Source organism: Panthera onca, chromosome F2 (assembly GCF_046562875.1).
Source record: "Panthera onca isolate mPanOnc1 chromosome F2, mPanOnc1 haplotype 2, whole genome shotgun sequence".
Taxonomy (NCBI): domain Eukaryota; kingdom Metazoa; phylum Chordata; class Mammalia; order Carnivora; family Felidae; genus Panthera; species Panthera onca.
The window spans coordinates 20,643,249-20,659,138 of NC_138356.1; the positions used below are offsets into that span (position 1 = coordinate 20,643,249).

Sequence of the window (15,890 nt, forward strand, 5' to 3'; positions counted from 1 at the left end):
GTGTTGATAGAATTTTCTATTCATTCATCTTGTTTTTGTATCTTTTAAAAATACAATTCCAGATTATATTTACAAGTATTTCATGTAGTTTATAACTTGGGTTTTAGGAATTATACTTGTATCATTTATCAACTATTAACAAAACAATCGATTAAAACGATCATGAATATTCTGATGTGATGTATAACCTGAATAACCAGTCAGAAGTCCATATTGTTCTCATGTTTTTTGGGAAAATGAGGGAAGGGAGGTGGAACACTCTGGTGAGAAGAGTAGTGACATCACTTGGGATTCTGCAGACCTATGTTCAGCCTGTATTTGCCATTAAGTTGTTAGATAACCAAGACATAACCTCCCTTGGCTTCAAACTGAAAATCTGTGAAACGGGCCAGTGGGAGAACCAAATGTTAAAGTGCTAGAAATAGTGTCAACTATTGTATGAATGTAAGGAAGTATTAAATTCCAAGTCAGATATTTCAAAAATTAAGAGCAATTACGAATGGAGATAGAATATATAAACACATTAAAATCTCCCAAGCCATGTAAAACCCGAAGGCATTAAAATTTATTAAATGATGCAATAACAACAGAATTCTTTATTTACAATAGCATTATTTAACATCAAATAAGCAAATAGCATCAGCAAAGCAATATTAACTTGCATAAATGTATTTAAAATTTCTCTGAATATATCTACCTTTGCATAAACTGCTCACACTAGAAATACAAACATCAATGCAGGTGAACAAAGTGATGTTCAGAGTCAACTCCATTTTGAAAATAAATCACAACCTGAAACACTGTAAGCTTTCTCCTGAAGAACCATAGTTAATATATTGCTTAATTTTACCCTTGTATAATCTTTTCATATACACACATCTCAGATGCAACTTCATGAGGAACTGTACAAATAAAACCCACAAATGACAAAGGAACAAAAATGACAGTTAAATGTTTGAAGAAATGTATCATCATCACTATTCAACAACATAAAGGTTAAGTGATGATGCACTTATTCAAAAATTGTACACAATTCACTATACAAATATAATACATTGGACAGCTATGTAGGAATATACAAGACTTAAAAACAGATCTAAGGCATTATGCTAGATTTTAGCATTTTGAGGTTCTTGCACATAGCTTTTACCTGTAGTAAGAAACTTAAAAGATTTTGTTTTCCTCTATAAAGAAACACCAGGGAGAAAATTCTAATTAAAATCGAAGCCACTACAGTAATTTTCTTTTGTGCAGAGAATGCTTTGCTCTTAGGCAGCATACTACCATACAAATACTAGAAAATTTTAAATTCACACCAACAATTAATGGCTTAAGTTGCATTTCAAAATTGATTGTGTATCTTTGGGTTCTGCAAGTGGATCTGTGCCACCCATTTCATGTGTTAAGCCCATATGAACTCCATTTTTAAACACAGATTAAAAATTGCATTATATAAACTGCAAAAACATTGCTTTCAGTTATTACAGGCCGTAAGAGATACACGTGGGAGGGGCATTTTTAGTCTTTGAGTCAAACGAATTCATTGTAGTAAAACAGCTCACTTCACTTTTTAAACTTAGCACATTACATGAACACTTAAATGAGTTTTACAACCAAGTTAATGTATGTATACTTTTCACATTATGTGTTTTTCACATTTAGTAATATAAGTAAAACACTGATTATTTGTTCTATTAAAACAAAACCAAGTACTCAGTCTGACAAATTTATTGTTTACAGCATGAGAAATACTGATAATGAAGGGGACTGATTTGGCTTTTGCTTCTACAGTGATCAATATGATCAGAGGATTCCTTCACTGACTTTTCTCTTTTCAGTTAGATGTAAAGCAAAATCCATTACCTGGTCTGAGCCATCAGAGAATTTATAATCTCTCTTCCTTCAAAACAGTAATGATCGTGAATTATTCTAAATTATCGGTATCAGAGGTTTGCAGATTTGTCTGAATTGGGATTGACATTAAGACACAGTGGGCAGATGGATAAACAATCAAAGATACACTGATATTCTGGGGACAGTGTTTTAGTGAAAAGGGACTTGAAACAAAGCCAGTTTAAACTCCATTTCTCTTCTGTGCTGTGTGAAGATAAAGTCATTCCAATTCACGTATTTCTAAAAAATCAACTTAAAACCAGTCACAGTAAACTGGGTAATGTGAGCCTCATCACACCGATGAGGTCACGGAGTTTCGGGCCAACATCTGCTCATTTTTTCTATCACGACTGGGCAACCCAGTGGTTCGGTTGAGAAAAGTAGAGCATTTCGAGGGGGACACGTGAACTGGTGGCCGCTGAGAAGTGCTGTTCCTGGCCACCTCCCTGTAGCGAGCGATACCCCTCTCAAGTGGGAAAAAAGTATCGAAATGCAAATTTCCAGAAAAATTTCTTTAGTATGGAGCAACACTTTCAGACTGTCTACTTAACCACTTATCTTTGGGCTATATCTCTTTCTATACTCCATAATTTGCACATATAGAGAGAGATATAAATATAAATAGGGGTAGTTTGTACATTTTTCACCCTGCCACAAATAAACAAACAAATTTCAAGGAAAAACCTCTCTGTTCCTAAAAAGCCTGGCTAATGAGATATAAAATGCTTTGCTTTTTAGACATCAAAAAGACATCATTCTGAAATTTAGGTAAGAAAGTATGTGTTTTAGGGGTTGGGGAGAAATAGCTCAAAAAAGGTCATCAGTTTCTTGGTATTGCAGTTGTCTGAAACTGATGCCAATTAATAAAAGATTATTCCCCTACCAGAGTGGGCAAGAAAAACAACCATAAAAGTGGCCTGCTTAGTAACATGTAGTCTTTCTAAGGTTCATTAAGAAAGAATATAAACATATAAAAATCAAGAATTGGTTCCTACAGCGGCTGCATATCATATAGATTAGATAAATGATTTATGAGCAGAATCACAAGGTTTAGAAAATAAAAAGTCTTAAGTCTACAAATTAGGTCTAATCAAGGCATTGATATCCTTTACAAAACACCTTTAGGAGACATTGCTATGAAGATATCTAATTTAATACTGAAGTACCTCATTTTTGAGTCAATTCCACAATATGTATACCTCACAAAAATTATACAATTAAAACACTTAAGTTCTCAACTTAAATTATTGCTTGTTTACATATAAATTGGATTTTATGTACCTTACAAAACTTCGGCTTCATCAGCACTGCTAGAAAACAAAATAAAAAACACATGGCGGAGGTTAAATCTGTTGTGATATCTGCTGTCAATTTTAAACACACGGTTACTTTCTCCCGTTCTTGTAGGCCAGTGTTGCTGGGGAACAGAATAAACATGCTTTCAAAGCAGGTATCCTTAGTTGGATTGTATCAAGTCCTAACTTGGCTCCTCTCCTTGCCAGTAAATGCTTTTTTTCTGAAATTTAATAGTTAGCAATTGACAGTGGCTGGCAAAACATTTAAGGAAATAAAGGGCTTACCTGGTTTCTGTTGCGTTTAAAACAAAACAAACAAACAAAAAAAAACGAAAGTAGGGAAGGCTGACAGGGGAAGGAAGTCAGGATTGGATGGAGAAGAGAGGACGCTAATCAAAGCTGTCTTATCAATCTAAAGGGAACTTAGTTTGGAAATGAACGATATTTCTTCTTGATTCACAATTTAGGTGGAATAGTTTGATTTTGACAAAGAAAAAAAGAAAAAAGCACTTGTTGATATCAACAGCCCTCTCACAGGCTCCTTTTCATCTGTTCGGTAATGGACACTCTTCTCAACATGGTCTCTAGAGCTTCTACAAAGATACAACTATGACTTTACTGGTCTTCACTTCTTGGGTGTCTCTGTACATACAGCGCTGTCCGTGGTGTCTGCTCTGCTTTTATCCCAAATGCAGGCTTTAGGTTAAAACACCTTTTAGTGTGTGTATTTTTTTTTTTTTTTTAACTCTTTTCTTTCCCGAGATGAAATCTTAATCTTTTGCACTAGACTGATTAGCCAGGGAAAACAAAGCAAGAAACCAGTGTCTGGAACCAAACAGGAACAGAACAAGAGCATGGTTGTTTTCCTTAAATACATACATTTAAATACATTCAATCTGACATGGGTATGAAATTTGCCTGTCAACATTTACTTTGCAGGAGAGATCTAAGTTGCACTAAGGTGAATGCAGTGAACAGACTGAGCAACTGTCTGGACGCGAGCTTCAGACTGTCAAGAGAAGAGGCGGCTCCTCCTGCAACAGCCAGGTGGACTCCACCCCGGGAGCCAGGGCCCCGGCCCGTCTGCTGACCTGGCTCTGGCAGAACTGGCTGGCAGGTCGATTGGGTCAAAACAGATAGACACAGCTCTCCAGGCCGGTAAGTGTTTTGAGCAAGTGAGCCCCGTCAGCTGAAGAGAGAAGCAACCAGCTACCTTCAGTGTCAGCAGTATTTCTGCAGGAAAACAGAAAATTGTGAAGTACCTCTGAATTTTTTATAACACTATCATAAAGCTCATCACAGAATCATCAATATACTTGGCCATTTTTAAATAGTGTCTGGCTGAATTACACTTGATTTTGAGGCAGACAGGCAGGAGGCCCTGTTCCTCGCTGAGCACACTCCTCCCTTAAGGCCAGCAGATCCTCCGCGCCTCTTTGAAGGACGAGAGGCTTCAGTAGATGACTGCTGCTCTCTCACCAATGACGTCCTATACCAATGTCCTCGCCCACCGTCTCAAACGACGTTACAGAGATACCCCATTGCTGAGCTGCCCTGGCTTTCTGACAATATCTGATTCAGAAGCGGCCACCGCTTCCTTAATCCTTCCTCAAAATCATCCAGTACAAACCGACTTTCAACAAAATGTCCCTCTTGACTTTCTCTTACAGAGATACTCCCAGGGTTCCGTGGGGTGTTTTCCTGGCTTCAGGGAGCTGAATAAACCAGGGTTTTGGATCTACGGATATTCTCACCAGTTTCTGGTTGCTGTGCCATGATGGTTTGAATGAGGGCTGTAGTGAGCAAGAATCATGTGAGGTGTCTGACTGGTTGGTGCATGTCTGTCAGTGCTTTTCTTTGGTTATTGACTATATTTTTGACTATGTTCCACCCCCCCCAAAAGGTTTCATCCATGTAGCAAATATTAATTATCCACTCTGTGCCAGGTGCTGGGGCTATAACCAAAACAATGTATTTCTGGTCACGGCCATCAAAACATCAAGCGGGCCAGGGAGACAAATAACAACATGGTCCGAATTATGTGAGAGGAAATACTGGGTGCTGTGAGAACACATAACAACTGTTTCTGGAATTTAGATATGAAGGCATAGCTAGCACATCAGGGCCATTAAAGATTATCTAGTAAGATCAGAGAGTAAGCCCAAAATAATCAATTTCACCACACTACCCTGCAAAGACCGACTGGGGGAAACTGCTGTCAGATCATGAATTCTAGTGGTCAAAGGTGGGATTACATTCCTGGTCTGGAGCATAATTCTCCCAAGCTTAAAACATTAGTTTAGGAGAATCCCTGATTGTATTTCCTCTTAGAGAAGAACAGTTAATGTACTTTTCTCTTTGATATAAAGCCGAATTATATATTTATTTCCAATTTGTGTCACATGATTTCATATGGAAATACTCCACAGCTCTAAAGTATGAAAAAATCCTTCGATTTTCCAGTTAGTCTAGAAAAACAAATTCTACTGAGAAGTATTAATGTCCTTAGCAATGTGAAGGCAGTATTCTTTAACATGAATGGATTATCAGTAAGCAGCTATCACCCAGGAGCAGTGTACTGAAAGAGAAAGTTGAGCATGCCATGGATATCTAAAGCAACACTGGTTGGCTTGGCATCCGGCTGTGTCACTTTAGGGGTGGAGAGTCACTTAATCTTTCTGTCCCTAATACTTCCTAGGGCTGTTGTGAGGACTAAACAAAATCATGTACACGAGGTATTTAAATAGTTCTGGGAACATAAAAAGCACTCAGTGAATGTCATCACCACTATCCTTATCATCACTGCCTCGAAGGTGGTCCTAGTTAGTGATCGATTTCCATAACACCGGTAAATACAAGTAATTATAGCTATACTTTATACAAGAGCCAGGCAGCTGACCAGTAAACTCAATTTTGATATGTTTAAACGTATGTAAAACATAGAGGCATGCTAGAAGTCCTTGTAAAAAGAAGAATCTTTTGGTTGTGTAAAATCACCGCCCCTCTCTACATAGCATTTTGGTGAATCCACAGTTGTACAGACTAGCTCTGCTTAAAGCAAGGTACAATTTTAATCTCCATTTCAAGATAAGTGGAACACCAATTCGATTAGTAATGAAACACTGGTTTCCTTTCTTTTTTTAAAGATTCTTTCCATATCCTGCTTTTTTTTCTTTTTTAATGTTTATTTTTGAGAGAGAGAGAGAGACCGAGTGAGCAAACACGAGCAGGAGACGGACAGAAAGAGAGGAGACACAGAATCCAAAGCGGGCTCCAGGCTCCGAGCTGTCAGCACAGAGCCTGACGTGGGACTCGAACTCACGAACCGTGAGATCATGACCTAAGCTGAAGTCGGACACTCAACTGATTGAGCCACCCAGGTGCCCCAAACCACTGGTTTCTAGCTCAACAAATAGAACCAGGTTACCAATATAAATTCTGAAAAGTTCCTTGATTCACAACAGCAGCAGAGAACATTACAGAAACACAAGAGGACAGAGATGACTGGATCCCTCTCTTTGCACATATCAGTAGAATGGTGACAAGTGCAGTGATTTCCAGTTAGTACTCATGGATCAGAAGGGATATACTGTACATATTATTTTCTGAAGGAAACAAGAGTGTCTGACAGACTGTCCTCTGGCCTTAATATTCAGCATGAACAAAGTACAGATGGGAAGCCAGATTCAAGAGGGGGTCTGGGAGAAACAGAGAAAGTGGGAGGGGCATAAATGGTCCAGGCTAGATGACTACAGGGAGAGAGTTCTCACCAGAGATCCTGAAGAGTACTTTTGATAGAGAGAACATCCTATATTTACTGAAAGTTGCTTTTGTGACCTTGATGCTAATCTTTCCATTTGAGTTTAGCCGGCACCCATCAGGGGCCTAGATGAGCGTGAAGGTGGTTCTACTGGCCCACCTTGCCTGCAGCTTTACCTTTCCACTTTGCCCAGGCCCCACTCTGCGGATTAGTCCTTCCAGCTTGAAGGCCCCTGCCTCTCTCTGGTGTTCCTCACAGTGGTCTTCCTCTTCGTGATCTGTGCCCCCACACGCTAGCTGTGCGAGCTTGGGCAAATTCCCTCATCCTCTGAGACTCCATCTCCTCATCCATAAGTGTTGATGAGGCCTAAATATCTCTGATGGGCCCAGTATGGTTCCTGTATACTAGAGACCAAAAGGTACATTCCCTTTCCTCACTTCAGAGGTTTCTCCCCTCCTGAGATTTAGTATCCTAATGCCTGAAGCCGAGGACGCTCTTCAATATGTAGCCAAATCTTTACTGTCTGTCCCACAGTGTGTGTATTTCTTTGCCCTTCAGGCTCTATAAAAAACCAGAAGGGAATGGCAGCCAAATTTGTTTCTTCTGGGGCTTCTCCAATGTTACTTTCGTAAAACCTTTAGAGAAACGTCCCAGGAGCTCCATGTCCCCTGGAAAGTGGGCGGCAGAGTACAGGGGCTAGTAATGCATGCATGGGGGGTGAGCCTTGTCTCAGCTTCCTTCCTGGTATTGCAGGATCTTGGGCAACTCATCAAGCCCTCAAAACAGTAGTTCTACCATACAGTTATGATTGGTTTAAATGAACTAATCTAAATAAAGCTCTCAGCAGATAATCAGGCTTGCAGTGAATGCTCCATACCTGTTGGTTTTTTCTGGAATTAACAAAAAGATTAGGGGCCATCCAAGTGTTCTGCTGTATAGTAGACAAGTCTGTCTTCTGTAATAGGGCAGCAGAAGGATATAAGGCAAGTCAATCTGGGGGGCTCTCGGGAGACAGGAGTGGAAGACGGGGCTGCTGGCCTGGGCCAGGCAGGGCATCTGAGCACCTTGCCCTATAAACTGGCTCTCCCAGGTGCTTGCTTTGTGTCCCTGTCCTAGGCTGGCACACAGTCACACTGAAGGTGGAGGAAGGGAGGTCAGATCCTGTCATGGTGGGTTCAGGGAGGGAAATGCAGTCCTGACCCCCAAATGCATTTTTCCTCCCACAGAGCTATGATGTGCTGAAAGGTTAAGCTCCCTGGCACTTTTGGGTTAACGTGGGCTGTCCTTTAGCAGAAGCCTAATTATCACTAATGTCATCATCCCTCTGGGAAGTGCATGCCAGGTTTTAAGCTTCTCCTTTTTGCACATAAGCCATCACTGATTTATTCTGGTCACTGTGTAGAGGTGCAGTGCAGTAGGGGAGGCTGGGCTGGCAGGAGAAAGGTGCCACCCCCCTAAGGGGCTTCAAACTTCAATCAATGGCACATTTAGAGTCTGCACACACAGTCAATATGTAATATATTCTATTTTTCGTTTGGCTTACCATAGCAACGTTAACTATTTAGATGAGCTCTGCATCTGGGTAAATATATCATCTATAGGATTCCTACCCATGGGCGTCTCTACCACGTGTGGCTGTGGTTCTTTAAACAAGAAAAACCACAAAGAGAAAATTCACACACCGTGTATTTAAAGTCTGGATCTATACCTTTTTTTTCCCTTAATTTAAAAGTTTTTTAAAAGTTTATTTATTTTGAGACAAACAGAGAGAGTGGGAGAGAGAGATCCCAAGCAGGGCGTGAACCTACGAATTGTGAGATCAATGACCTAAGCCACAACCAAGAGTCAGATGCTTAACCGACTGAGCCACCTAGGAGCCCCATTTTCATTTTTTTATTAAAATAAATTTTTTTAATGTTTTTATTTTTGAGAGAGAGAGAGAGAGAGAGAGAGAGAGAAAGAGAGAGAGGGACAGTGAGAGCAGCGGAGGGGCAGAGAGACAGAGACAGAATCTGAAGCGGGCTCCTGGCTCCGAGCTGTCAGCGCAGAGCCCGACATGGGGCTTGAACTCACAGGCTGTGAGATCATGACCTGAGCTGAAGCTGGATGCCCAACCGACTGAGCCACCCAGGCACACCCCCCATTTTAATTTTTTTTAAAAGTAATCTCTATACCCAATGTGGGGCTCAGACTCATGACTCAGAAATCGAGTTAGATGTTCTACCAACTGAGCCCAGCCAGGCACTGCTGCATCTATTCCTTTTTAAACTTAGGTATTAACAAAACCAATCAAGATCCACTTTTCTGTAGGAAACTGAACACCGATCCTCTATTTTCTCCATTGAGAGAGAATTTTTAACTTAAAAATAAACTCAACCTGGGGCACCTGGGTGGCTCAGTCAGTTGAGCGTCCGACTTCAGCTCAGGTCATGATCTCACGGCTTGTGAGTTCGAGCCCCACGTCGGGCTTTGTGCTGACGGCTCAGAGCCTGGAGCCTCTTCAAATTCTGTGTCTTTTTCTCTCTGCCCCTCCCCCGCTTACACTGTCTCTCTCAAAAATAAACACTAAAAAAAAAAAAAAAAAAAAAAGGAAACTCATCTATTGCTAAGGCTTATATCCCTCACCTTGAGAGGGCCCCGCAGGCCCATTTACTATGTGCTAAGCTGCTCACAGAGCCTTCCTGTTAACATATCAGCTGCTAGACACACAATTCAGTTGAGTTCCAAGAATGGATTATTCTTTTTCAAGATTTGATTGAACATAGTAGTATCACTCTTCTTAGAACAAGGGTTGGAGGTAATATGCAAATAATATATAAGACTGTTGCTTAAACAAAGTGAAATATAGACAAACTCTTAACAGGAATAAACACAGACTTAATTAAGGGATAGGGAATAACTGTAAGTTAGCTCTTCTTTATCCTCCTGAAAATCTAACATTATGATTCAGAAAAAGTAAAAATAAATCAAAGTTTGCCTTAACATGACTAATACATTGCTACTTTTTTGGCTTTGCTAAAATAATATCATTCCAGGACAAAATTAGTGTTCTTAATTCATACGCCACCATCAGCTCAGTTAAAATGAGCTTAAAGAAATAATTATTCACAGAAAAACTATTGAATGTCAGATGAAATTAGAAGATATTTTTAAAAATCACAAGCGTTACAACTGTCTTCAATCTATTGGCTGACAGTGAGTCTGCCAGTTTTGCTCTATAAAATATCCATGTTCACCTTACTACCCTGTTCACATATTTCTTTGCCGTTTCTTACCCGTGATGCGTCTCCCTCCTGCTTAATCATATCCATTCCAGGCAGCTGGTTTGGGAAAAGGTTGCCTCCCCTCAGAGCAGGGTCATTAACCTGAGGGCACAAGACAGGACAGTGGCTACACTCAGTGGGATGTCCAAAAGTGTTGTAGGGAACAACCAACCGACCTTCCTCCTCGTCTTTGTTCTTAGGAGTAGAATTACGGGGAAAGGTGGCTTTGTAAAAGCGGTCCCGTCCCTAGACCTACTCTCCCATGTATAGATCTGGTGGGAGGTGGGGGAGTTAGGAGGAACAGGGAAATAAATACTTACACTAACTGCCTTCAAAATTAAATTTTATTGGCATTTTGTATAGAAGTTTGACAGTCTCGATCATACTTGAAACATTTTCATGCCTTAACATGTTCACCTTTTCGGATGATTCAAATTAGACCAGTGACTCATATTTGGGACTTCGGAGCCATCTGAGAAGCTCCTAATACCTCTGTTACTTAGGCATGTTATTGATTAGCAAGAGCAAGTCTGAGTACCCAACAGTGCTGAACTTTGTGCCTCTTAAGTGAATTACTCATCAGCATTCATACAATTCTTTCACAAATTACAAAGTAAAGATACAAATGCAAATACTGTACAGGACTGGTTTTATCAGAAGAAACACGCTGCAGTTGTGTTTTTTAGGTTTCCAAATTAATCCTAATATTCAAAAGGTTTAAATCTATGTAAAAGTTTCTTTGCCAAAGCAATCTGGATTACTAAAAATGTACCAATTTGGGGCACCTGGGTGGCTCAGTCAGTTAAGCATCTGACTTCAGCTCAGGTCATGATCTCATGGTTCGTGAATTCAAGCCCCGCATCAGGCTCTGTGCTGATAGCTTTGAGCCTGGAGCCTCCTTCGGATTCTGTGTGTCTCTCTGTCTCTCTGTCTCTCTCTCTCTCTCTCTCTTTCTCTCTCTCTGCCCTTCCCTCATTTACATGCGCGCGCGCACGCTCTCTCTCTCCCTCCCTCAAAAATAAAACGGCATGACTTCCAGGTAGGTTGACTATGACCCATGGTAGAGTAGACCATCTGGGTGGCCCTTGCTTTGTACAGTCTCCCTAGAAAGCAAATCAGGAGCCACTAGTGGCCCTTTCTGTAGAAAATTCAAAATCAACACCACGTTTCTTCCATCGAAAAGATAAAACTCGGGGCGCCTGGGTGGCTCAGTCAGTTAAGCGTCCGACTTCGGCTCAGGTCATGATCTCGCGGTCCGTGAGTTCGAGCCCCGTGTCGGGCTCTGTGCTGACAGCTCGGAGCCTGGAGCCTGTTTTGGATTCTGTATCTCCCTCTCTCTGACCCTCCCCCATTCATGCTCTGTCTCTCTCTGTCTCAAAAATAAATAAAGGTTAAAAAAAAATTAAAAAAAAAAAAAAAAGAAAAGATAAAACTCTTTTTTTTTTTTTGAAAGACAGATGGAGAGAGAGAATCCCAAGCAGGGGCAGGCAGGCTTGAACTCACAAACTGTGAGATCATGATGATGATCTGAGCTGAAAACCAGGGTCCGATGCTTAACCGACTGAGCCACCCGAGTGCCCCAAGAATCTATCTTTAGTTATGTCTAATTTACCCAAGTAAGCCACCATTGATGGGTTTAGTCACCATCAATTCAACTACAGAAAGGCGAATTATTATTACCCACACAGAGCTTTCTTAAATTGCAAAGGGCTTTAAATTTCCTTATGCACTACTCTGCATTTTTATTAACATCTTCTCATAGAATAAAGCAGAGGTGCTGTAAATAAATTTACTAAAATTTCCTCACAAATTGTGGTGCACCAACATCAGATGAAACAGACTAATCCAACCTTCGGTCTTTCACCACTCTCACAATTATGATCTGACTGAACGCACAGCCCTGTCAGTGACTAAGTCATTTAACCTGCCCATGCCTCGATTTCTCCACAGATGAAATAAGACTCAGGGTCTTTGCCACATTGATACTTTGCGTGAACTACTGAGGCAGTGGAATGCCAAGCATTTTGTGCCCTTTAAACGTAAGTTCTTCTGTAAACACAATTTAAAAATTTTTAACTGACACCTTTATCTGTGGATAAATTCTGAATTTCTGAATCCCAGATTCTGAATCCTAGGCTGGCCACCCGAGATATCAATGCTTTGAGTCTCTCTGCCACCAAGTGAAGCTGGTGTACACTCAGGGATAGCAGAATCACTAGTCTTATTCAGAAATACAGCCTTAAGCAGAATTGTTTAAAAAATACTGACCAGGGGGCGCCTGGGTGGCTCCGACATCGGCTCGGGTCATGATCTCAGGGTTTGTGAGTTTAGGCCCCGGGTAGACTCTGTGCTGACAGCTCAGAGCCTGGATCCTGCTTCAGATTCTGTCTCCCTCTCTCTCTGCCCCTTCCCCCCACTCGTGCTCAGTCTCTCCCTCTCAAAAATAAACATTAAAAAAAAAAAATTAAAAAAAAAATTGACCCGGAAAACATGGCACTCACACCCCAGAGATGATAAAGAATAGTTTTTGGATGATCAGTGTCAGTCTCCCTGCACGAGTGAAGTATCCTTTAAAGCTAACTGGCCGGGGGCGGCGGGAGGGGGTGGGATGGGAGGTGGTGGTGGAAATACAGCTAATTGGATGGCAAGCAGTTAGTTTGGCCTTTGCGATTCGTCTGGTTTTTCATTCAGACGAAAATCAGTTCTTAAACTATAAATCCAAAATAAAGCTATTTAAGAAGTACATTTACCATTCCTTTTTTAGAGATTCATTTTAGATATTGCTAAGTTCCTCAAATAAGAAAATACTTAAATGACAAGACAGTTAAGAAATATTTTAAAAGATCCTTGAGCAGTCAGGAATCCTTTCATGTTTAGTTTGTCATTAACAAGTATTTCTGTTAGTGGCACTAACACAGGTGAAAGTAAGGGGAGAAAACACTGATCAAAATACATGTGGGAGTTGATGGCAGATGTTAAGTACATGGAAAGACACGCTGAATGCGGAAAGAGACAAAAAGTTATCAGAAGACAATGGGCTGCTCCTCAGGATGCTCACCTGCTCGGGACCCATGGAGGACAGCCCCGACGTAGGCACGGAGGTCACTGAGGTCATGCTGATCTGTCCTGTCATCTGGTTCATGTTGCTCATCCCGCCTGTGTTGGTCGCCATGGATACATTGATGTTCATATTGTTATTGTACATGCTGGTGTTTGCTTGTTGCCCAAAGTGTGGTGGGGACTGTTGTGAAAACATGCTAGAACATAAGGAAAAGATTAAAATGTCAAGAGTTGTAGGGCAAAAAGGTGGGGAGTTTTGAGCACTTGTTTCTGACATATTTACTTGAGGATGAGTAAGTATAGGATGAAAGACCCCAGGGTGGGACAGCCAGCAGGGGTGAGGTCAGAGATGGTGGAGTAAGTGCTCAATGAGGCTGCAGGGGCGACCACACTCCTCTCCTAACATCACTGTGAAGGTCTAGAGGTGTATCTTTCTCTTTCCTATCTGCACCGAACAAGCTTTTTATTTGTTTGCTTTTACTACATGTACTGATAAAGGATGCCTTCTAGAGCACTGCCTTCCATAGCAGTTTCGGTCTTAAACTGGTGGGGTGGTACCTTCTCAGGGGAGTTCCTTTTACTCCCAAGGAAGAGATATGCTAAATTTTTGTATTCTGGTAACTTCTGCCTACTTAGTAACTTTCCTACTTCGTAGTTTACTTGATATTGCTTGCTTGAGAAAAAAAATTAAGAAATATACAGAAAAGATGGGGCACCTGGCAGGCTCAGTCAGTAGAACATGTGACTCTTGATCTCAGGGTCATGAGTTCAAGTCCCATTGTTGAACATAGAGCTTACTCAATTAAAAAAAAAAAAAAAAAAAGAGAAAAAAATACAGAAAAGAGACAGGCGGTCTACAGAAAAATTCCCTGGTGATCACTTATTTAAAAAGACACAGAAACACGGCATACCTATTTCCACCCATATTCCCTTGTGCCCACCCATTCATGTCAGAGGAAGCCTGGTAGGCTGGATTAGCTTGAGACTGCTGCATCATGGGGCTCTGGGTATGTGCCATTCTGGGTGACATCAGAGGGCTCTGGGGTGTTGTGGCCCCAGTAAAGCCTGGATCAGGTTGCTGACTTATTCCTTAAAAAACAAAACAGAAATCCAAAGGAGACTGTTAGTTTTATCGTAGAGATTGGGGGGAAGAAAAGAGAACATTCAAATTACATACACATAGAAAATTACTTTCAAATACCTGATCATGTGCTGGTTAACCACATACATTTAAAAAAGGTTCCAAACTGGGATAAAAAGCATGAAGAAAAAAATTTCCAAATGTTGATTCTCTAAGGTAGTTACCTTGTCTAGAGACAGAGAAAATACTGTTCCTTCCCCTTATTCCCTCTCTAAATCAAGAATTGGTCAAACATGTGTATTTCTCTTTTACCTGAAACAGTCTTCAAATTTTTATGTATCACTACAATTGGACTGTTTAAACTTTAAATCAGATTGAAGTTCAGCTATATAGGAAAAGTTAACACATTTGAATAATTTTTTTATTGAATCAAGTCATTCTACAAGGAGATCCATGCATTTTTAAAAATAAGTAACTGCATCACAAAGGATTCTGTCTGTAAAGGGCTCTGCGGTATTTCAGTGCTATCTAAGATGAGCAAGAATACATAGAAAAATTCAATGTAAGCTTCTTGTTCAGTTTAGAAGCAAATGGCATTTACACTAAAAGGAGAGAAGGAACTTTTAGAACACTTTCTGAAGTCATCAAAAAGGAAACAGGAAAGGAGCTTAGAAACAAAGGCGGCAACTTAGAAACTTTCAAGGAGGACGTAAAGGAAAATGCGTTTTTTGCCTAGATGTGTGTAATGTACATAGTTAATTAACGCTTAGGTTAGCTGAGAAAGAAAAGTTTATGATCACACAGAAAAACCCGCACATTATTTGGTTCTTTAAAGAAACAGGAGACATGAATTTAAGCACTACAGAGGCTTGATAGTTATTTGTAGATAACTCTGGCAAAAGACAGGGGAAATCATTTGGAATATTAATGTTAATGTAAGCACTTAACTTTTATCAATAATTCAACTATTAATTGAACATGACATGCACACAAATATGAATATTTATGACATTACACATCTGTCTCTTAAGACTGACGCTGAACAACAAATCAATATGAAGAAAACAAAGGGCCTTCCACTGGGGCTTCTATATAACACTTCTCAGGAATTATCTATTCATTTTAAAATTTGGTATCATCTTTTTTCTCAAAAATTGGAGAATGTGTAATGCTTGAATTTTTGTAGGTCTTTCAACATTTTGTATGTATTTATTGATTTGTTTGAGTCAGACTCAGAGGTCTTCAAAAATAAATATATACATATGCACCCGTGTTTACAGACACTGACAGAAACACACACATCCACGCACACTCACACACACTTACTTCGGTCACTCTTAAAGTAAGACCTGCACTCAGAGAAAAGGTGGTACCTGAGCGGGGAGACTGGAAGGCACTGTGCTGGACCTGGGGACTCCTGACAGGCCCCAGCTGTCCTCCCAGGTTGCCTATCACTCCCTGGGTAGCCAGACTCATCTGGGAGCCATGCAAAGAGCTGTGAGAGAGGAGCTGAGACCCAAGAGCAGGGGACACTGGGG

General features: G+C 40.6%; 1 protein-coding gene across 16 annotated transcripts in view; it reads right to left on the reverse strand.

The window, feature by feature from the left end:
- Positions 1-538: 538 nt before the first annotated feature.
- NCOA2 (nuclear receptor coactivator 2) overlaps positions 539-15,890 on the reverse strand; it is a 291,324-nt gene continuing 275,972 nt past the window's right edge. For 15 of the 16 annotated variants that reach the window (XM_060610715.3, XM_078441775.2, XM_078441778.2 and 12 more), the window contains 4 exons: positions 14,183-14,360; positions 13,270-13,468; positions 10,224-10,313; positions 539-4,421 (listed from right to left, as the gene is read on the reverse strand). In XM_060610715.3, the coding sequence (XP_060466698.1) occupies positions 4,410-4,421; positions 10,224-10,313; positions 13,270-13,468; positions 14,183-14,360 (479 nt within the window). In that variant the 3' untranslated portion in view covers positions 539-4,409. The remainder of the gene's footprint in view (positions 4,422-10,223; positions 10,314-13,269; positions 13,469-14,182; positions 14,361-15,890) is intronic. The other variant, XM_060610720.3, reaches the window with a different exon arrangement.